Source organism: Coregonus lavaretus (genome assembly GCF_964263955.1).
Source record: "Coregonus lavaretus genome assembly, chromosome: 23".
Classification (NCBI taxonomy): Eukaryota; Metazoa; Chordata; class Actinopteri; order Salmoniformes; family Salmonidae; genus Coregonus; species Coregonus lavaretus.
In genome coordinates, this window is record NC_140010.1 from 9,165,376 (window position 1) to 9,189,849 (window position 24,474).

Below are 24,474 nucleotides of genomic sequence, written 5' to 3' on the forward strand. Positions count from 1 at the left end.
CGGGGGAAGGGGGGATACCTAGTTAGTTGAACAACTGAATGTATTCAACTGAAATGTGTCTTCTGCATTTAACCCAACCCTTATTTACAATATAGAATATAAACCGTAAAAGGTTGAATTGAGGGTAAAACAAAGAGTAAGGGAAGGGTACAATTTCAAAGCAAAGTAAGATAATTTCATGTTTCTAGGCGGTTTCGGTATTTTATTTCTTTGAGAAAACAGGTGCAAACGGGGCACTGCCTAGTGAGAGTTCAGTAAATTCTGAGTGTGTTTGACCCTCTGTACAGACTGAGATTGCAGATATGTCACTCCTACACATGAAATGTACATTGAATTTCCTCCAGGTGATTTGTATATTGAAACCTTAATCTTTACGATAAAGTTGATCCTTATATGGTTTCATTGTGTTCTGCTAAACAGACTTCATTGCCTGAACAGGCCTAGCACTCAACACCTTGTACAAGGATGGATCCATGGAGGATCCAAACAGCCTAAAACCAACTTCTTTCACACAGCCAGATTATATTCATCCAGTAGATTTCATTCTTGATTCAAGATCTAAAAACGTGACTTTATGAACACATGAAATATTAGCTTCTGTCCGACAGTCTGGGACTGAAGCTAAGCCTTAGTCCAGGACTATTTCAAGAAGTCATGTCCATGAAACCAAATCATCTTGATTATAAATGCAATTTAGTCCAAGGTTTAATGTTAGTCTGGGAAACCAACTGATCTACTGCTCTGCTCTGGGGATTCAAGCCCCATCCCAAATCGACCTTTATCACCAACATACTTGTGTAGATCTGAACGGACTGCAGAGGTGTAAGCAATATGGAGAACATTCCACCTAGCCTATCCGAGCACAAGGTGAAGATAGTTGGTAATGCCTATCCAATCCCTTCAGATCTACAGGAAGTGCCTTCTCTAGTAGAGGCTAGTGGTCTATTTAGGAATGGGCTTCTGATGGGGGATTCCAATAAACAACTAAACAAAATGTGTTGCTTTTTGTTTACGGTTTCCCTCTCCACCAATAACAGCCCAGTCCAGCACTAGCAAGGGGTGTGGCCTAGCCCCACTACTAAGTCCCCATGGCAACAGATACAGCATGTCCAATGGCATGCACAATGGGTAGAGCGTCTCTTCCTCTCTCTCCTTCTCTAAACCAGGTCCACCTTCAAGATCAAAACACAGTGCAACATTTCTGCAAAGTTACTTGGAAATATTAGCAAAGTGTCTCCACCTCCACTTCCCCCCCTCTTTCTCTGTCTTTCTCTTTCCCCATCTCACGTGTCATCCATTCCATTTAATTATATTCAGCCAAACAAATTCACGTCCCTTTCACAGCAGCCGGGGGATTCCGAATACCCAATGCCACTCCATTTCCCATATTAGGCTCAGTTCTGCTCCAGGATTGGCCGGTGGGCCTGTCAGTCATGTCCATCAGCCAGTCAGTAGGAGGAGATTGAGGAGGAGGCGGGCTGAAGGGAGCCTGAGGAGTTGGTGCGTCTCATGTGAGGGAGGAGGTACGTGTCAGTGCCCAGCTGGTGAACGTCGAAACGAGCCTCCTTACGGTAGGCCAGACAGCGCCGGATAAACGCCTGACACAGGGAGAGGTAGAGAAAGAATAAGAGAGAGAGGAAGATGGAGCGAGAGATGTTAGTTAATCTATAGAATATGAATCAGCTTCTCATGCTTTGTCTGTACTAGTCACATTCAGACATGTCCTGACAAGTGTACAATTCAGAGTCACCTTGGCCTGCTAGCCTGTGTGTGAGTGTTTGTGAGTCACCTTGGCCTCTGTGCTGGCCTGGGGCTTGGCAGGGAACTGGACCTCGGTGGCTTTGAGGATGGTGTTCTCCTGAAGGATGTCCTGCTGAGACTGGTTATGGCCAAACGGCTGCAGGAACACACACACAGAGTTAAGACAAAACCCAGGTATCATTGACAGGGCCTAAAATTCACTTTTTGGTCCACCAACCACTGTGGCATATTATTATTATTATTAATACTTTTTTTTACAGATGAGCATGCTTTGTAATGTTTCTAAAACAAATGTATTACTAATAAGAAGTAATGTGGTATATTGTTTAATTTCATTTCATTTTTTGTGACCGGAGTCTTTTAACCAAAATATCACAGATGTTTCAGGGCAGGAGGTTACTGTGGTAGCGTGACTCAGTCATGTTTGTGGCTGTGAGATTGAGTGTGACTAGTAGAAGGGTTGCCTTCTCTCCCTAGCAGTTGAAACTCAAACATAGAAAAACAACCTAGCTTGTGAACAACACAATGGAAATAGCCATAGAAAGTATCACTTCAGTAGACTTTAGTTTCAAGTAAATTAGACAGACTTTTATGCCTGTGTGCAGTGCTTCTAAAAATGAATCTTTCACTCAGATCTTCACGTGCTCACAGCCCCCAGCCAGGCAGTGTTGCAGCGCGAGGTGGGATAGGCTTTATAGGATTCCTAGTTCTTTGACTTTGTGAGATTAAATTACCAGCAATGAAACAAAACGGCAGAAATATTTTGAAAACAGCTACTGCAGCATTTATTTTACTGTAAATGTGATCATACTTGACTATTTTTATTCCCAAATGCTAGTGAAATGCTCACACTGTGGAGCCCTGACCACCCGCCAACGTGGCTGGTGAAACAGACATCTTACCCGCCAATGCCAAAATCTACACGCATTTGGCAGGTGTTAATTTTAGGCCCTGATAACTGATAACTTAGAAAAATAAAATGAGTACACTTCAGAGGTGCCCTAAAGAGTGTGAGTGCTTACCTTCCGTCCATAGAGGCACTGGAAAAAGATAACCCCGACCGACCAGACGTCCACCTTGTTAGAGATTTTAGGAGGCTCCTTGCCCACCACAAAACACTCTGGGGGAAGATACCTGGACAAGAGGAAAACATGAAGAAAGTAATATACCCAAGAAAACACCTAATATAACTATTCTGTGTCGTGTGTGTGTGTCTGTGTCTCACCAGTATGTGCCAGCTCCCTGTGAGGTGAGGTCCATGCCGTCCACTCCATAGTTGTCATCATCCATGATCTTAGACAGCCCAAAGTCTGTGATCTTTATCTCTCCACATGCAGTCCCATCCACCAGCAATATATTACCTGCACAGACACAAGAGGCAGTGTGAGTTGAGTATGTGTGTACAGTGGGGAAAAAAAGTATTTAGTCAGCCACCAATTGTGCAAGTTCTCCCACTTAAAAAGATGGGAGAGGCCTGTAATTTTAATCATAGGTACACGCCAACTATGACAGACAAAATGAGAATTTTTTTCTCCAGAAAATCACATTGTAGGATTTTTTTATGAATTTATTTGCAAATTATGGTGGAAAATAAGTATTTGGTCACCTACAAACAAGCAAGATTTCTGGCTCTCACAGACCTGTAACTTCTTCTTTAAGAGGCTCCTCTGTCCTCCACTCGTTACCTGTATTAATAGCACCTGTTATCAGTATAAAAGACACCTGTCCACAACCTCAAACAGTCACACTCCAAACTCCACTATGGCCAAGACCAAAGAGCTGTCAAAGGACACCAGAAACAAAATTGTAGACCTGCACCAGGCTGGGAAGACTGAATCTGCAATAGGTAAGCAGCTTGGTTTGAAGAAATCAACTGTGGGAGCAATTATTAGGAAATGGAAGACATACAAGACCACTGATAATCTCCCTCGATCTGGGGCTCCACGCAAGAACTCACCCCGTGGGGTCAAAATGATCACAAGAACGGTGAGCAAAAATCCCAGAACCACACGGGGGGACCTAGTGAATGACCTGCAGAGAGCTGGGACCAAAGTAACAAAGCCTACCATCAGTAACACACTACGCCGCCAGGGACTAAAATCCTGCAGTGCCAGACGTGTCCCCCTGCTTAAGCCAGTACATGTCCAGGCCCGTCTGAAGTTTGCTTGAGTGCATTTGGATGATCCAGAAGAGGATTGGGAGAATGTCATATGGTCAGATGAAACCAAAATAGAACTTTTTGGTAAAAACTCAACTCGTCGTGTTTGGAGGACAAAGAATGCTGAGTTGCATCCAAAGAACACCATACCTACTGTGAAGCATGGGGGTGGAAACATCATGCTTTGGGGCAGTTTTTCTGCAAAGGGACCAGGACGACTGATCCGTGTAAAGGAAAGAATGAATGGGGCCATGTATCGTGAGATTTTGAGTAAAAACCAGCAAAGGCATTGAAGATGAAACGTAGCTGGGTCTTTCAGCATGACAATGATCCCAAACACACCGCCCGGGCAACGAAGGAGTGGCTTCGTAAGAAGCATTTCAAGGTCCTAGAGTGGCCTAGCCAGTCTCCAGATCTCAACCCCATAGAAAATCTTTGGAGGGAGTTGAAAGTCCGTGTTGCCCAGCGACAGCCCCAAAACATCACTGCTCTAGAGGAGATCTGCATGGAGGAATGGGCCAAAATACCAGCAACAGTGTGTGAAAACCTTGTGAAGACTTACAGAAAACGTTTGACCTGTGTCATTGCCCTCAAAGGGTATATAACAAAGTATTGAGAAACTTTTGTTATTGACCAAATACTTATTTTCCACCATAATTTGCAAATAAATTCATTAAAAATCCTACAATGTGATTTTCTGGATTTTCTTTTCTCATTTTGTCTGTCATAGTTGACGTGTACCTATGATGAAAATTACAGGCCTCTCTCATCTTTTTAAGTGGGAGAACTTGCACAATTGGTGGCTGACTAAATACTTTTTTTCCCCACTGTATGTCACCTATACAAACATGAGTCAGTGTGTGTACGTGTGTGTACCTGGTTTGAGGTTGTAGTGTGTACATGTGTGTACCTAGTTTGAGGTTGTTGTGTGTGTGTGTGTGTGTCACAGGAGGTTGGTGGCACCTTAATTGGGGAGGGCAGGCTTGTGGTAATGACTGGAGCGAAATATGTGGAATGGTATCAAATACATCAAACATGGTTTCCATGTGTTTGATGCAATTCCATTTGCTCCGTTGTGTGTGTGTACCTGGTTTGAGGTCGTAGTGGGTGTGTGTGTGTGTACCTGGTTTGAGGTCGTAGTGGGTGTGTGTGTGTGTACCTGGTTTGAGGTCGTGGTGTGTGTGTGTGTACCTGGTTTGAGGTCGTAGTGGGTGTGTGTGTGTGTGTACCTGGTTTGAGGTCGTAGTGGGCGTGTGTGTGTGTGTGTACCTGGTTTGAGGTCATAGTGTATGATGGGGGGTTTGATCTCGTTGAGGTATCGTAGGGCGTTGACTATCTGCATGACGATAGACCGCGCCTCCTTCTCTGACATCAGCTTGTTCTGTTTCAGATAGAAGTCTAAGTCGTTCCCCTCACAGAACTCTAGAACCGTACAGAACCTAAAGGCAGAGAGAAAGAGAGACAGAGAGAAACAGAGAAGACAATGGACTCCATTAACTATAACCTAAGAGGCATCTCAACGGTCTAAAATGGCTTCCTCTCCTTCATCGGCAATGATGTGAAAGAACTGTATTAGGTTTGGGGTAAAACGTCACTTACGTGTCTGTATCCAGGGAGAAGTAGTCGTAGAGTTTGACTATTCTGGGATGGTCCAGCTGTTTGTGTATCCGGTACTCTCTACAGGCATGCCTGGGACAGGAAACAATATTGTGTGTGAGCAAGTCTGGTCAAACAACGTTCACAACTTGGATGATCTGGGTTATAAATTCTGCGTCTCATAACACTGCCTGGTCAGAGCAGACGGGACATACTTGTGGTAGTTCTCCTTCTTCTCCTCTCTCCAGTTCTTGTTGAGTTGGTGGATTTTAACAGCTGCGTAGCGCTGCTCAAACAGGTCAAAGGCCTGAAGACACAGAACACACATCAGACAAACACTCACAAGCACAGGTACAGTATGGATCTACAATCTCTTAATAATCATTCACAAGCACATACCAGTAGTCAATCCGTACCTTATAGACTTCACTGAAGCCTCCTCTGCCCAGCAGATGCAGCAGCAGGTACCTCTCATTCAGAGTGGGGTGGTCTTTAAACCTGACAGACAGACAGATACAGACTGAACAGCATAAAGGGATAGTTTACCCACATTACACTTACAAGAGTTGTGGCTCAGTCGGTGGACGCCAAGGGTCGGGGCTTGGGCCACCCATATATAAAATGAATGCACACATGACTAAGTTACTTTGGATAAACGTGTCTGGCATACTGTATATTATTATCTTCTGAATACCTAGAAAGTATGAACTGGGCAGTCATCCATACTACAGCTACTGGCCTATGGATTGTAGGCACTAGGGATGGGTTTTGAACCGGGAGACAGTGCTGAGGTCAGGGGTCAGGACTTCCTATGTGATTGTGTCTTCCTGTCCTGTACTTACGATGAGCTGTCCTCGTTGTTGATCCTCTTCAGCTCTCTGATGTGGAGGTTCCTCACCCTCTCTAACCTCTCCAGCTCTGCCTGGATCTCTGCCTCCTCCTGAGAGACAGTCAACAACATCACTCAGACAGTCAATCCTATTCCTTTTGGGATTCGGACAATAGTGCTTTTTACAAACTTGTTTGTGTTCATAGTGACACCGACCTTCTTCAGGTGTCCCAGGCGAAGCTTGAAGATCTCCTCCTGCTCATGATACTCAGCCAGAGTCAACCTAAAAAAAACAAAGGTTGATAAACGTCACTGCACCAACAGCGCAACAGTGTGTGTATGCACAAGTGTGTGTGTCCCTCAGTGTGTGTGTGTGTACTCACATCTGAGGCAGGGAGGGTTTGAGGAAGGGGTCGGGGTCGTTGCCGTTGACAACCTTGGCTTTGCGTTGTTTGGGTTCGGAGGTGGTTGCTAAGGAGAGTGAGGGGGAGGAGGAGGGGTTGGGGGGCTTCCTTTTGGCTAGCAGCTTCCTCTGACGCTCGATCTCCTCTCTTTGCTGGTTGATACCCTCCTGCTGCCTACACACAGAGAGAGTGGGGGGGGGTTATAAAGCATTATAGCAGGTCATAAGAAAGTAATATTACACATAACATGTCATGAAAAAAACTAAAACAAAATAACACATATGCACTCACTAACTGTAAGTCGCCCTGGATAAGAGCGTCTGCTAAATGACTAAAATGTAAAATGTAAAATAAGAAAGTCATATCACACATAACAGGTCATAAGAACATCATATCACACATAACAGGTCATAAGAACATCATATCACACATAACAGGTCATAAGAACATCATATCACACATAACAGGTCATAAGAACATCATATCACACATAACAGGTCATAAGAACATCATATCACACATAGCAGGTCATAAGACATGTTATAGTTTCATTATGCTCTTGAGAGCAGACCCATGTACATACAGTATACTATATGTCAGTTTGTGAAGTGTGTGTGTTCTCACTTGACAAGGTTCTGGAATGCGTATCCGTCGGTCCACTGTTCCGTGTAGGAGGCTCCATGTCGTACGGTGGTGAAGTGTCCCAGTCTCAGACGGTCCTGCATGCTCTTCTCTCTGCACGACTGCTTCTCCTGGGTGCTCTACATACACACAAATTGACGCCAGTTACTGACACAACCGCACATGGCTTGTGTCAGTAACAGACATCCACACACACACACACACACAAACAATACCTTCTCTATCAGTAATTTCTTGCTCATGGTGATGCATTTGTTCAGCCTCTCCTTGTATTTCTCCAGTAGTTTCTGCTGTTCATCAATCTGTCTCCTCAGGTCACAGTTAGCCTGGAGGGAAAACAAATGTATCAATGCATAATACAATCAATGCACAACAATACACAACCTCCACATAACACCTGTAGTACCCTACTACCCTAACTATCACAACCTCTACCTGTAGTGCCCTAACTAGCACAACCTCTACCTATCACCTGTAGTACCCTAACTAGCACAACCTCTACCTATCACCTGTAGTACCCTAACTAGCACAACCTCTACCTATCACCTGTAGTACCCTAACTAGCACAACCTCTACCTATCACCTGTAGTACCCTAACTAGCACAACCTACCTATCACCTGTAGTACCCTAACTAGTACAAACTCTACCTATAGTACCCTAACTAGTACAACTATTACCTATAGTAACCTAGTACCCTAACTAGTACACGCTCTACCTATAGTACCCTAGTACCCTAACTAGCACAACCTCTACCTATAGTACCCTAACTAGTAAAACCTCTACCTATAATACCCTAACTAGTAAAACCTCTACCTATAGTACCCTAACTAGAACAACCTCTACCTATAGTACCCTAACTAGTAAAACCTCTACCTATAGTACCCTAACTAGCACAACCTCTACCTATAGTACCTTAGTAACCTAACTAGTACAAGCTCTACCTAAAGTACCCTAGTACAAACTCTACCTATAGTACCCTAACTAGCACAACCTCTACCTATAGTACCCTAACTAGTACAACCTCTACCTATAGTACCCTAGTACCCTAACTAGCACAACCTCTACCTATAGTATCATAACTAGTACAACCTCTACCTATAGTACCCTAACTAGTACAGCCTCTACCTATAGTACCCTAACTAGTACAACATCTACCTATAGTACCATAGTAACCTAACTAGCACAACCTCTACCTATAGTACCATAGTACCCTAACTAGTACAAGCTCTACCTAAAGTACCCTAGTACCCTAACTAGTACAAGCTCTACTTATAGTACCCTAGTACCCTAACTAGCACAACCTCTACCTATAGTACCCTAACTAGTACAAGCTCTACCTATAGTACCCTAGTAACCTAACTAGTACAAAATCTACCTATAGTACCCTAACTAGTACAACCTCTACCTATAGTACCCTAACTAGTACAAGCTCTACCTATAGTACCCTAGTACCCTAACTAGTACAAGCTCTACCTATAGTACCCTAGTAACCTAACTAGTACAAGCTCTACCTATAGTACCCTAACTAGTACAAAATCTACCTATAGTACCCTAACTAGTACAACCTCTACCTATAGTACCCTAGTACCCTAACTAGTACAAGCTCTACCTATAGTACCCTAACTAGTACAAACTCTACTTATAGTACCCTAGTACCCTAATTAGTACAAGCTCTATCTAAAGTACCCTAGTACCCTAACTAGTACAACCATTACCTATAGTACCCTAACTAGTACAAGCTCTACCTATAGAACCCTAGTACCCTAACTAGTACAACCTCTACCTATAGTACCCTAACTAGTACAACTTCTACCTATAGTACCCTAGTACCCTAATTAGTACAAGCTCTATCTAAAGTACCCTAGTACCCTAACTAGTACAACCATTACCTATAGTACCCTAACTAGTACAAGCTCTACCTATAGAACCCTAGTACCCTAACTAGTACAACCTCTACCTATAGTACCCTAACTAGTACAAACTCTACTTATAGTACCCTAGTACAACCTCTACCTATAGTACCCTATCTAGCACAACCTCTACCTATAGTACCCTATCTAGCACAACCTCTACCTATAGTACCCTAACTAGTACAACCTCTACCTATAGTACCCTAGTACCCTAACTAGTACTACCTCTACCTATAGTACCCTTAGCACAAGCATTACCTGTAGTACCCTAACTAGTAGAACCTCAACCTATCATCTGTGGTACCCTAACTAGCACAACCTCTACCTATCACCTGTAGTACCCTAACTAACACGTAAACTCACCCTAAGCAGGTCATCAATGCGTCCCTCTTTCTTCTCCAGGTCCAGACTCTTGTTGCTCTCCAGAGCAGCCAGCTTCAGACCTGTCAACTCCGTCTGGGGAGAGAAAGGGGAGAGGAGTAGGTGAGAAAGAAGTGTGTGACAGGTGTGAGGTGCGTAAGAGAAGGAGATGCGATAAGAGTGAGGAAAGAGAGAGTGCAAGTCTTTTTTTTGGGGGGTAGATCAGCTTTAATATTGCAGATAGATTGGAACTTCCATCAATGTAATTGTCTGCATCACTTCTAATCAACCATGTTTTTTTCTTGCATATACAGTGGGGAAAACAAGTATTTGATACACTGCCGATTTTGCAGGTTTTCCTACTTACAAATCACATTGTATGATTTTTAAGTAATTAATTTGCATTTTATTGCATGACATAAGTATTTGATACATCAGAAAAGCAGAACTTAATATTTGGTACAGAAACCTTTGTTTGCAATTACAGAGATCATACGTTTCCTGTAGGTCTTGACCAGGTTTGCACACACTGCAGCAGGGATTTTGGCCCACTCCTCCATACAGACCTTCTCCAGATCCTTCAGGTTTCGGGGCTGTCGCTGGGAAATACGGACTTTCAGCTCCCTCCAAAGATTTTCTATTGGGTTCAGGTCTGGAGACTGGCTAGGCCACTCCAGGACCTTGAGATGCTTCTTACGGAGCCACTCCTTAGTTGCCCTGGCTGTGTGTTTCGGGTCGTTGTCATGCTGGAAGACCCAGCCACGACCAATCTTCAATGCTCTTACTGAGGGAAGGAGGTTGTTGGCCAAGATCTCGCGATACATGGCCCCATCCATCCTCCCCTCAATACGGTGCAGTCGTCCTGTCCCCTTTGCAGAAAAGCATCCCCAAAGAATGATGTTTCCACCTCCCCCTTTTGTACTCATCCTTCTTCTTCCTCCAAACACGGTGAGTGGAGTTTAGACCAAAAAGCTCTATTTTGGTCTCATCAGACCACATGACCTTCTCCCATTCCTCCTCTGGATCATCCAGATGGTCATTGGCAAACTTCAGACGGGCCTGGACATGCGCTGGCTTGAGCAGGGGGACCTTGCGTGCGCTGCAGGATTTTAATCCATGACGGCGTAGTGTGTTACTAATGGTTTTCTTTGAGACTGTGGTCCCAGCTCTCTTCAGGTCATTGACCAGGTCCTGCCGTGTAGTTCTGGGCTGATCCCTCACCTTCCTCATGATCATTGAAGCCCCACAAGGTGAGATCTTGCATGGAGCCTCAGACCGAGGATGATTGACCGTCATCTTGAACTTCTTCCATTTTCTAATAATTGCGCCAACAGTTGTTGCCTTCTCACCAAGCTGCTTGCCTATTGTCCTTTAGCCCATCCCAGCCTTGTGCAGGTCTACAATTTTATCCCTGATGTCCTTACACAGCTCTCTGGTCTTGGCCATTGTGGAGAGGTTGGAGTCTGTTTGATTGAGTGTGTGGACAGGTGTCTTTTATACAGGTAACGAGTTCAAACAGGTGCAGTTAATACAGGTAATGAGTGGAGAACAGGAGGGCTTCTTAAAGAAAAACTAACAGGTCTGTGAGAGTCGGAATTCTTACTGGTTGGTAGGTGATCAAATACTTATGTCATGCAATAAAATGCAAATTAATTACTTAAAAATCATACAATGTTATTTTCTGGATTTTTGATTTTTAGATTCCGTCTCTCACAGTTGAAGTGTACCTATGATAAAAATTACAGACCTCTACATGCTTTGTAAGTAGGAAAACCTGCAAAATCGGCAGTGTATCAAATACTTGTTCTCCCCACTGTATATATATATATATATACACACACACACACACACACACACATACATATCCTTTTTAAAAATATACAGTGGGGAAAAAAAGTATTTAGTCAGCCACCAATTGTGCAAGTTCTCCCACTTAAAAAGATGAGAGAGGCCTGTAATTTTCATCATAGGTACACGTCAACTATGACAGACAAAATGAGAAAAAAAAATCCAGAAAATCACATTGTAGGATTTTTAATGAATTTATTTGCAAATTATGGTGGAAAATAAGTATTTGGTCACCTACAAACAAGCAAGATTTCTGGCTCTCACAGACCTGTACCTTCTTCTTTAAGAGGCTCCTCTGTCCTCCACTTGTTACCTGTATTAATGGCACCTGTTTGAACATGTTATCAGTATAAAAGACACCTGTCCACAACCTCAAACAGTCACACTCCAAACTCCACTATGACCAAGACCAAAGAGCTGTCAAAGGACACCAGAAACAAAATTGTAGACCTGCACCAGGCTGGGAAGACTGAATCTGCAATAGGTAAGCAGCTTGGTTTGAAGAAATCAACTATGGGAGCAATTATTAGGAAATGGAAGACATACAAGACCACTGATAATGTCCCTCGATCTGTGGCTCCACGCAAGATCTCCCCCCGTAGGGTCAAAATGATCACAAGAATGGTGAGCATAAATCCCAAAACCACACGGGGGGACCTAGTGAATGACCTGCAGAGAGCTGGGACCAAAGTAACAAAGCCTACCATCAGTAACACACTACGCCGCCAGGGACTCAAATCCTGCAGTGCCAGACGTGTCCCCCTGCTTAAGCCAGTACATGTCCAGGCCCGTCTGAAGTTTGCTACAGTGCATTTGGATGATCCAGAAGAGGATTGGGAGAATGTCATATGGTCAGATGAAACCAAAATATAACTTTTTGGTAAAAACTCAACTCGTCGTGTTTGGAGGACAAAGAATGCTGAGTTGCATCCAAAGAACACCATACCTACTGTGAAGCATGGGGGTGGAAACATCATGCTTTGGGGCTGTTTTTCTGCAAAGGGACCAGGACGACTGATCCGTGTAAAGGAAAGAATGAATGGGGCCATGTATCGTGAGATTTTTAGTGAAAACCTCCTTCCATCAGCAAGGGCATTGAAGATGAAACGTGGCTGGGTCTTTCAGTATGACAATGATCCCAAACACACCGCCCGGGCAACGAAGGAGTGGCTTCGTAAGAAGCATTTCAAGGTCCTGGAGTGGCCTAGCCAGTCTCCAGATCTCAACTCCATAGAAAATATTTGGAGGGAGTTGAAAGTCCATGTTGCCCAGCGACAGCCCCAAAACATCACTGCTCTAGAGGAGATCTGCATGGAGGAATGGGCCAAAATACCAGCAACAGTGTGTGAAAACCTTGTGAAGACTTACAGAAAACGTTTGACCTGTGTCATTGCCAACAAAGGGTATATAACAAAGTATTGACAAACTTTTGTCATTGACCAAATACTTATTTTCCACCATAATTTGCAAATAAATTCATTAAAAATCCTACAATGTGATTTTCTGGATTTTCTTTTCTCATTTTGTCTGTCATAGTTGACGTGTACCTATGATGAAAATTACAGGCCTCTCTCATCTTTTTAAGTGGGAGAACTTGCACAATTGGTGGCTGACTAAATACTTTTTTTCCCCACTGTATTTCCCTTTATTACTTTCCAACCCCACCACCACTTCCCTAATTGGAGTAAACTAGTGAACAACAATGCTTAGGCCTCTACTTCCAGCTTATACATACTATATACATTTTGGACATTATGGACACAGTCAATTCTACAATAATTCTATTTTGTTTGTTTTGTGTGCAAGTCTTACCTGAACACACTTGCTGGAGGAGGCTTTATGGTTCATAAGGTGATCTCCGAAACACAGACTGGTGGGAGAGGAGCTGTTCTGTCTGATCTACAGAGAGACAATACACATACAACACTGTTATAAACAATGTGATAAAACACCAAAGCCCAAAAAGGTCCTACCACTTCTGTGTGTATACGTACGTTAGAGCCTGATGCAGAGTGAGCGCCGTGGTGGGAGTTCTGTGGTGAGCGGAGGACCTGGGGTAGCCCCCTCACCGGACTGGAGCCACTCCCCCCCTGGAACTACACACAGGAAACAGCAGGGTGAGGAACAGGAAGTGACATCACATACAGTACCAGTCAAAAGTTTGGACACACCTACTCATTCAAGGGTTTTTCTTTATTTGTACTATTTCTACATTGTAGAATAATAGTGAAGAAATCAAAACTATGAAATAACACATGAATTATGTAGTAACCAAAAACGTGTTAAACAAATCAAAATATATTTTTATATTTGAGATTCTTAAAATAGCCACCCTTTGCCTTGATGACAGCTTTGCACACTCTTGTCATTCTCTCAACCATCTTCACCTGGAATGCTTTTCCAACAGTCTTGAAGGAGTTCCCACATATGCTGAGAACTTGTTGGCTGCTTTTCCTTCACTCTCCGGTCCGACTCATCCCAAACCATCTCAATTGGGTTGAGGTCGGGTGATTGTGGAGGCCAGGTCATCTGATGCAGCACTCCATCACTCTCCTTCTTGGTCAAATAGCCCTTACACAGCCTGGAGGTGTGTTTTGAGTCTTTGTCCTGTTGAAAAACAAATGATAGTCCCACTAAGCCCAAACCAGTTGGGATGGCGTATCGCTGCAGAATACTGTGGTAGCCATGCTGGTTAAGTGTGCCTTGAATTCTAAATAAATCACAGAAAGTGTCACCAGCAAAGCAACCCCACACCATAACACCACCTCCTCCATGCTTTACGGTGGGAAATACACATGTGGAGATAATCCGTTCACCCACACTGCGTCTCACAAAGCCACGGCGGTTGGAACCAAAAATCTCCAATTTGGACTCCAGATCAAAGGACACATTTCCACCGGTCTAATGTCCATTGCTTGTGTTTCTTGGCCCAAGCAAGTTTCATCTTATTAGTGTCCTTTAGTAGTGGTTTCTTTGCAGCAATTCGACCATGAAGGCCTGATTCACACAGTCCCATCTGAACAGTTGATGTTGAGATATGTCTGTTACTTGAACTCTGTGAAGCATTTATTTGGGCTGCAATTTCTGAGGCTGGTAACTCTAACGAACTTATCCTCTGCAGCAGAGGTAACTCTGGGTCTTCCATTCCTGTGGCGGTCCTTATGAGAGCCAGTTTCATTATTGCGCTTGATGGTTTTTGCGACAGCACTTGAAGAAACTTTCAAAGTTCTTTAAATGTTCTGTATTGACTGACCGTCATGTCTTAAAGTAATAAGACATGGGGCGGCAGGTAGCTTAGTGGTTAAGAGCGTTGTGCCAATAACCGAAAGGTCGCTGGTTCTAATCCCCGAGCCGACTAGGTGAAAAATCTGTCGATGTGCCCTTGAGCAAGGCACTTAACCCTAATTGCTCCTGTAAGTCGCTCTGGATAAGAGTGTCTGCTAAATGACAAAAATGTAAAAATGGACTGTCATTTCTCTTTGCTTATTTGAGCTGTTCTTGCCATAATATGGACTTGGTCTTTTACCAAATAGGGCTCTCTTCTGTATAACCCCCCCTACCTTGTCACAACACAACTGATTGGCTCAAACGCATTAAGGAAAGAAATTCCACAAATTAACTTTTAAGAAGGCACACCTTTTAATTGAAATGCATTCCAGGTGACAACCTCATCAAGCTGGTTGAGAGAATGCCAAGAGTGTGCAAAGCTGTCATCAAGGCAATGGGTGGCTATTTGAAGAATCTCACTTTTTTGGTTACTACATGATTCCATATGTGTTATTCATAGTTTTGATGTCTTCACTATATTTCTACAATGTAGAAAATAGTAAAAATAAAGAAAAACCCTGGAATGAGTAGGTGTGTCCAAACTTTTGACTGGTACTGTAAATATAGCCCAGCAATACACTATGAAAGACCCGACTACTTCCTGGATCATTTCCCATACTGTTTTTGAATGGGATTCAAGAGTATATCATCAAATTCATGAAAATGCGGTCATTTAAGATCCATGTACAATTATATTTGTGGATTAATTTAGTCCTACCTAATGGCTTTCATGAAAGTTTTCCATTGCGTTTTCTTTTTCATAATTGAAAACCTTAAAGGCATTGGGTAGAAGTAAATTAATCCACTAATATGAATATCATTATACATAAATGACTGCTTTTTCATACATTTGAGGACATACTTTTGAATACCATTCAAAAACAGCAAGGGACATGATCCAGGAAGTAGGCGGGACTTTCATAGCGTATAGCAGTGCGCCTCAAGATGGGAAATTCACAATATCAACCAATCACAATCTGCTTAATCACTCATCACACCACGACCCAATCACCTTAACATCTCACTTAACCTAACATAGCAGGCGTAGAAAGATGCCTGAGCAGAGTCCCTACTTCCGTTTTTCAGAGGAAATGGAAGTTAGATTGAAAATACTGTATCCCTGAAAACTGGATGTTACCGTTTTCTGGCGACTCCGCATAGGCTACATCTCACTAGACATCTTGCGAGTCAAGTCCAACCAGCTTGACCCATGGAGGACTTACATTTAGTTTAACTTACACAGAACAACTACATAATACGACACTCACATCAAAGTAGTCACTGATCTTGGGCCCCCGTGTGGAAGTCTTCCCTGTGGTAGAGGAGAGCACAGAGCAGATACCGTGGGTTAGAAACGCATTACACAGCCTAGCAGACACAGAGGTTAGCACAGCTCAGGGACCTTACACCAGAATGTAACAATGGCACTGTGTCACCTTGTTTAACGGAGAGTGATACCACGTGACATTCAGAATATACACTATGTGGACACCTGCTCGTCGAACATCTCATTCCAAAATCATGGGCATTAATATGGAGTTGGTCCCCCCTTTGCTGCTATAACAGCCTCCACTCTTCTGGGAACATTTTCCACTAGATGTTCGAACATTGCTGCAGGGACTTGCTTCCATTCAGCCACAAGAGCATTAGTGAGGTCGGGCACTGATGTTGGACGATTAGGCCTGGGTCGCAGTCGGTGTTCCAATTCATCCCAAAGGTGTTCGATGGGGTTGAGTTCAGGGCTCTGTGCAGGACAGTAAAGTTATTCCACACCGATCTCAACAAACCATTTCTGTATGGACCTCGCTTTGTGCATTGGGGTATTGTCATGCTGAAACAGGAAAGAGCCTTCCCCAAACTGTTGCCACAAAGTTAGAAGCACACAATTGTCAATGTCATTGTATGCTGTAGCGTTAAGATTTCCCTTCACTGGAACTAAGGGGCCTAGCCCGAACCATGGAAAACAGCCCCAGACCATTATTAATCCTCCACCAAACTTTACAGTTGGCACTATGCATTGGGGCATGTAGCATTCGCCAAACCCAGATTCTTCTGTCAGACTGCCAGATGGGGAAGCGTGATTCATCACTCCAGAGAACGCGTTTCCACTGCTCCAGAGTCCAATGGCGGCGAGCTTTACACCACTCCAGCCGACGCTTCGCATTGCGCATGGTAATCTTAGGCTTGTGTGTGTGTGCAGCTGCTCGGCCATGGAAACCCATTTCATGAAGCCCCCGACGAACAGTTATTGTGCTGACGTTGCTTCCAGAGGCAGTTTGGAACTCGGTAGTGAGTGTTGCAACCGAGGACAGACAATTTTTACGCGCTATGCGCTTCAGCACTCGGCGGTCCTGTTCTGTGAGCTTGTGTGGCCTACCACTTTGCGGCTGAACCATTGTTGCTCCTAGACGTTTCCACTTCACAATAACAGCACTTACAGTTGACCGGGGCAGCTCTAGCAGGGCAGAAATTTGACGAACTGACTTGTTGGAAAGGTGGCATCCTATGACGGTGCCACGTTGAAAGTCACTGAGCTCTTCAGTAAGGCCATTCTACTGCCAATGTTTGTCTATGGAGATTGCATGGCTGTGTGCTCAATTTTATACACCTGTCAGCAACAGGTGTGGCTGAAATAGCCGAATCCATTAATTTGAAGGGGTGTCCACATACTTTTGTATATATAGTGTACCTTGTTTAACTGAGTGATACTATGTGACATTCAATATATCTTGTTTAACTGTGTGATACCATGTGACATTCAGAACATACCTTGTTTAACTGGGTGATACCACATGACATTCAGAATAAACATTGTCTAGTGGAAGGGCCCGACTACGGACAGGGAGCTTGCGAGTGAGTGACTTTGAAACGAACATATCAAGTACCAAGGAGAATCCAAAACCCTTTCACGTCCTGACCAGAATTTCTCCCCTGTTTATAATGTCTTATTTCATTGAAACATTTAGTCAGGTTGAGACCAAGGTCACTTTTACAAATGAGCCCTGTAATTACAAAGATACACCCATCAAATACAAGACAGAAATACAAAACACAATCATAGAAAACAGGTACAGTGCCTTCAGAAGGTATTCATACCCCTTGACTTATTTCAGATTGTGTTGTGTTACAGCCTGAATTCAAAATGGACAAAATTGATTTTTGTCCTCACCCATCTAGACACAATACCCCATAATGACAAAGTGAAAACATGTTTAGAAACTTTAGCAAATGTATTGAAAATGAAATTCAGAAATATCTTATTTACTTAAGTATTCACACCCCTGAGTCAATACATGTTAGAATCATCTTTGGCAGTGATTACAGCTGTGAGTCTTTCTGGGTAAGTCTCTAAGAGCTTTGCACACCTGGATTGTACAATATTTGTGTCAGGTTTTGGCCATGACTGTTCGGGTTTTGGTCACTAGATGTCCCCATTGCACCTTTTTGTACCTCTTGTTTTTCTTGCTCTAATTATTGTTTGCACCTGTAGGTCATTCCCTTGTTAGTATTTAAACCCTGTGTGTTCCTCAGTTCCTTGCTCAGTGTTTGTAAGTTAGCACCCAGCCCCAGCCCAAGCCTTGTTTTATATAGATATTTCTCTGGTGGGATTTTCCAGAGGTTCTCTGGTTTAGTTCTTGTGTTTTGTTTGAGTAGTCTTTTGAGGTTTGTTTTTTCCCTGCTGTTTTTTACCACTTTGTGGAGTTTCTTTTGTTTTTGGAGGTTTTCCTCTTTGTGCCTCTTGGGCTTTATTTTTGGTCATTGTGGATTTAGCTTCTTTGCCTGAAGATTTTGTTCTTTAATAAACCACCATCTCTAGTACAGCTGTGTCTGCCTCATCTTCTGGGTTCTGACAATTATTAGTGACTGTTTCTCGCACCGGGTCGTGACAGAAAAAAAGGTGCAATGGGGACATCTAGTGACCAAAACCCGAACAGTCATGGCCAAAACCTGACAATTTGCACATTATTCTTTTTAACAGTCTTCAAGCTCTGTCAAGTTGGTTGTTGATCATTGCTAGACAGCCATTTTCAAGTCTTGCCATAGATTTTAAAGCAAATTTAGTCAAAACTGTAAACTGTAACTAGGCCACTCAGGAACATTCAACGTTGTCTTGTGTTTTAGGTTATTGTCCTGCTGAAAGGTGAATTTGTCTCCCAGTGTCTGTTGGAAAGCAGACTGAACCAGGTTTTCCTCTAGGATTTTGCCTGTGCTTAGCTCTATTCCGTTCCTTAGTCCTTGCCGATGACAAGCATACCCATAACATGATGCAGCCACCAACATGCTTGAAAAATATGAAGAGTGCTACTCAGTGATGTGTTGTATTTGCCTTAAACATAATGCTTTGTATTCAGGACATAAAGTTTGTTTCTTGCAGTTTTAATGCCTTATTGCAAGCGGTGTGAATACAGTGGGGGGAAAAAGTATTTCGTCAGCCACCAATTGTGCAAGTTCTCCCACTTAAAAAGATGAGAGAGGCCTGTAATGTTCATCATAGGTACACGTCAACTATAACAGACAAATTGAGAAAAAATTCCTGAAAATCACATTGTAGGATTTTTAATGAATTTATTTGCAAATTATGGTGGAAAATAAGTATTTGGTCACCTATAAACAAGCAAGATTTCTGGCTCTCACAGACCTGTAACTTCTTCTTTAAGAGGCTCCTCTGTCCTCCACTCGTTACCTGTATTAATGGCACCTGTTTGAACTTGTTATCAGTATAAAAGACACCTGTCCACAACCTCAAACAGTCACACTCCAAACTCCACTATGGCCAAGACCAAAGAGCTGTCAAAGGACACCAGAAACAAAATTGTAGACCTGCACCAGGCTGGGAAGACTGAATCTGCAATAGGTAAGCAGCTTGGTTTGAAGAAATCAACTGTGGGAGCAATTATTAGGAAATGGAAGACATACAAGACCACTGATAATCTCCCTCGATCTGGGGCTCCACGCAAGATCTCACCCCGTGGGGTCAAAATGATCACAAGAACGGTGAGCAAAAATCCCAGAACCACACGGGGGGACCTAGTGAATGACCTGCAGAGAGCTGGGACCAAAGTAACAAAGCCTACCATCAGTAACACACTAAGCCGCCAGGGACTCAAATCCTGCAGTGCCAGACGTGTCCCCCTGCTTAAGCCAGTATATGTCCAGGCCCGTCTGAAGTTTGCTAGAGTGCATTTGGATGATCCAGAAGAGGATTGGGAGAATGTCATATGGTCAGATGAAACCAAAATATAACTTTTTGGTAAAAACTCGTGTTTGGAGGACAAAGAATGCTGAGTTGCATCCAAAGAACACCATACCTACTGTGAAGCATGGGGGTGGAAACATCATGCTTTGGGGCAGTTTTTCTGCAAAGGGACCAGGACGACTGATCCGTGTAAAGGAAAGAATGAATGGGGCCATGTATCGTGAGATTTTGAGTGAAAACCTCCTTCCATCAGCAAGGGCATTGAAGATGAAACGTGGCTGGGTCTTTCAGCATGACAATGATCCCAAACACACCGCCCGGGCAACGAAGGAGTGGCTTCGTAAGAAGCATTTCAAGGTCCTGGAGTGGCCTAGCCAGTCTCCAGATCTCAACCCCATAGAAAATCTTTGGAGGGAGTTGAAAGTCCGTGTTGCCCAGCGACAGCCCCAAAACATCACTGCTCTAGAGGAGATCTGCATGGAGGAATGGGCCAAAATACCAGCAACAGTGTGTGAAAAACCTTGTGAAGACTTACATAAAACGTTTGACCTGTGTCATTGCCAACAAAGGGTATATAACAAAGTATTGAGAAACTTTTGTTATTGACCAAATACTTATTTTCCACCATAATTTGCAAATAAATTCATTAAAAATCCTACAATGTGATTTTCAGGATTTTTTTTCTCATTTTGTCTGTCATAGTTGACGTGTACCTATGATGAAAATTACAGGCCTCTCTCACCTTTTTAAGTGGGAGAACTTGCACAATTGGTGGCTGACTAAATACTTTTTTCCCCCACTGTACTTTCTGAAGGCACTGTATGTATGTGTCATACCCTGGCTGTTTTCCGATTGGATGTCAGCTTTCCTCTTCCTTCCTCTGGGCGACTCAGAGTGCTTCTTCTCAGGGGTCTGAGAATAAACAAATAGTAAATCACTTTTCTGACACTCGCGTGTCCCCTTAGGAAGAGAGTGTATGAATTTGTGTGTGGGGGGGGGGGCAGGACAATAGGAAGGAAGAGTACGTACAGAATATGCAGGAGAACTCCCTCTCTTCATATCAGAGTTCTAGCGAGAGAAAGATACATTAGAAAGAGAGCGAGGGAGGAAAGAGAGAGATTGAGGTGGGTCATGCAAGGACAAACAAAGATATCATTCCGTCTCCTGATTAACTGTCCATGGTTCCAGAAATTAGAATGGCTACATAGACAAAATGCCTGCCTTCCTTGTCTCCACTCAAACAAAATGGCGTCTTTTCTTTAAACAGCACGTAAGCCACCTGTGTGTCGGTGATATGGTGTGACATCTAATCACTGAAACTAGGCCAGCCCTGTCCCTCACTGACATCGTCTCTGCATAGTGTGTGTGTGTGTGTCTCACCTCTGACTCTTTATCGCTGGAAGAGCCCAGACTGCCATAGCTGTGGTTGGAGCACTCGTTGGCCAGACCCTGGACATACAGACAAGTCAGACATAAATGTTTAGTGTGTGTAATGTGTGATTTTCATGTGCTTGCCTTTTAAAAAACGTTTTGGTGTGTCTGGTATAAGTAAAAGCTTGCATGTGTGTGTTATAGTATTTATGTCTGCGATAGTAATTGCGTAATAACGTATGTGTCTGTCACCTTGGCCCCCCCGCTGGCGCTGCTTCCTACTGTGTTGCCGCTGACCGCACCCATGAACCTGGCCTCCAGAAGCTCCTGCCTGCGAGGGTCCAGGCTGTGCAGCTCCTCCATGGGGCCTAAACACAACATAGAATGAGGCTACATATGGCTATGTAAGGATACAGCATACTGCATCCGACTATCTCACACTACCATCCACTTCTAATAAGTGCAAACGGTTTGAACGCAGTGCACTTCACCAGTCCCACATCAACTTAGTCTATCTGCATTTAGTGACCACATTATGGACAGCACCAAGCTACAGCATGTATGTATCAGGTGTCAACAGTATGTTACACTGTATGACCAATACGACCTAGCAGTCAGTATTGGGTACTGGACTAGACAAGCACAGAGGCTCCAATTCAACAGCTGAGCTATGGGCCTGAACTTCAACTCAAAGAGTTAACTTTGCCTTCATGAATCACCAACACACACAACATGGAATGTCTGACACACACACCCACCCACCCCGCCTTATGACAGAGGTGCAAGTAAAGTGAAACCAGACAGCAGTTATAAAGCATTGACAACTGACAAGCATTCAATATGTCCACAGGAATACCACATCCAGGCCTCATCTTGACCCCACAGAAAGCCATAGTTACATTGTTATTACAATCCCAATTGGAATAGTTTGCAACAGTAACACATGTGATACACAAATTTACTAAAGTAGACTGTGACAAACTTCCGTTCCGATGGCATCAGTCACAGGCTTTAGCTCTGTTGCATGACAGCAGCAGCAACATTCTATTCTTGTTCTGATGTTGAAGTGATCAGAATATAGGCCTAAACTTCTTTGTTTGGCAAAGGACAAGGCATTTGAATGCATCATAACTCAATGGATTCGCATAGACCTGCAGTAGCATTGCTGTTCGACAGAAGGCTAAAGACAACTAACGTTAGCTACCCACAGCTGTTTATAAGAGGTCTCGGCAACATCGCTAGCTAACTACATAAACAACAACTCCTTGGGCTTGGTCATCGGTCTGTCCAGCAGTCTAGACTGTTCCTACTTGTTTTCCACTCAATCTGTCTGCCCCTGTCTGAATATTCCATCGCTATTGTTCTTCTGTAGCTGAGTGCTGACACCTATCTAGCGAGGTAGTAGCTAACGTTGGCTAGCTACTGTACTGACTATAGCTGACAAGGTTCGACCATCAATTCGCGGCATCCATTGACATCCATATTTCCGTCGAATTGGGGCGATATAACTGGAAACAGTACCCATTTCCCATCGAACAGACTTCGACGAATGACATCGTTGCTGAATTTACCTTCCTTGGTCTTGGTGGTCGCCGTTATGTGTTGTTGAGAAATCGTTGGGGACGAGGATAGCTGCGACCAAGATGGCGTCGCCTCCAAACTTCCACCACCACTTCCACTGTTACTTTGGACACTCATGAAGCCACTTTACAAGTGAGAGAGCAGACACACGGGCGTCCGTGCAAATCCGAAATCCCAAAAGTGCATCCACAAACAGGCACCTGCTACATAGCTACGGCAATAAATCTAATTTTGCACATTTGTTGTAAACAGATATATTTCAGTAAGCTCTGCAGTACATATGCGTCTTGAAGTAGCATGCTAGGATAAAATGTAACCTTTGCATCGATCGAGCTGCTGTCAGCATCAGTTCGCGAACAGCGCTCCAATCCTAGAATAGGCTATCGCGAGGTTAGCGCCATAGAAATATAATCAGTAGAACCGATATCCAGTTAGACCGTTCGAAGAATGCATGGTCAATCATTATCATCTCAAAACTCTGTGCCACATGTGAATAACGTGTATTTAAATTACAAGTTATATTGTTCAGCCATGTTGGATGATGTACCAATTTACAGATCAGCTACCAGAAATGTACCACACAAAAATGCATGGGTCAAAATATCTACTAAGCCTATATCTGTGATTGGCGCGCACCTCGCTAGTGCTGTGGATGAGATGATACGAAAACAATGAAGCGACACCCCAAAAATGGCCGTAAGTCACACAAGTTCATCTCCTCGCATTAACAAAATATTGAATTAAATGGTAGATCGAAAAATTACATATGACTACAATTTATTTTCTTTATACTTTTATTCATATAAATATATTAATGCCTTTAGGTATAGGCCTACATATCCATTGAAAAATGCATCTGGCTACAGCCATTTTCAGATGTCAGGATTTGTTTGGAAAGGCTGTTCACTTAGTGTGTGTTCGTGCTATGTGTGCATGGTTGAATTCCACTACACACTGGTAAGTTGAAAACATGCGTATTGTTGTATTGGCCTATAATAAAAGGAATCTTATAAAAAATAAGTGAACATGCTTGATGCAGGAGGACAATGTTATGATCTACAGATGGAGAAAATGCTTTGTTCCAAATCTGGTGCAATGCATCAGCCAGCTAGGTCTGTATGTTATGTTGTTGTGGTGAAGCTTTTGTGACGTCACTGTGGAATTCACACACACACACACACACACACACACACACACACACACACACACACACACTTTCTTTGGATGTGTTTGTGTTGGTCATTGGGTGACTTAACCCTTTACACCCCAATGGAGCCAACCAGGCGAAGGCAGGTCAATGGCAGACTGAACAATGTTCATGTGTGTATTTTCTGTAATTTCTGTAATTCAGGGCTCATCTGTAAAAGACACCTTGGTCTTAGTATGACTCCCTGATAAAATAAAGGTTAAATCAAATAAAATAACAACAGACTCACAGTGGGTTCCGCTGACGAGCTCTCTCTGTAATAACAACAGATTAGTCGATATG

The 24,474-nt window shown here is 43.3% G+C and overlaps 1 protein-coding gene across 1 annotated transcript; it reads right to left on the reverse strand.

Moving 5' to 3' along the window:
- Nucleotides 1–184: 184 nt before the first annotated feature.
- Nucleotides 185–23,357, reverse strand: LOC311099163 (serine/threonine-protein kinase tousled-like 1-B). The gene is made up of 22 exons (XM_084139840.1): nt 22,976–23,357; nt 21,657–21,772; nt 21,414–21,482; nt 21,063–21,101; nt 20,870–20,945; nt 16,105–16,148; nt 13,504–13,605; nt 13,322–13,408; nt 9,665–9,757; nt 7,606–7,716; nt 7,373–7,509; nt 6,728–6,922; nt 6,561–6,627; nt 6,358–6,455; nt 5,932–6,013; nt 5,731–5,822; nt 5,519–5,608; nt 5,189–5,358; nt 2,987–3,122; nt 2,784–2,895; nt 1,790–1,897; nt 185–1,598 (listed from the first exon to the last, which is right to left on the reverse strand). The coding sequence occupies exons 1-22, from the start codon at nt 23,100–23,102 to the stop codon at nt 1,449–1,451; spliced, it is 2,301 nt and encodes a 766-aa protein (XP_083995966.1). The 5' UTR covers nt 23,103–23,357; the 3' UTR covers nt 185–1,448.
- Between the last annotated feature and the right edge of the window lie 1,117 nt (nt 23,358–24,474).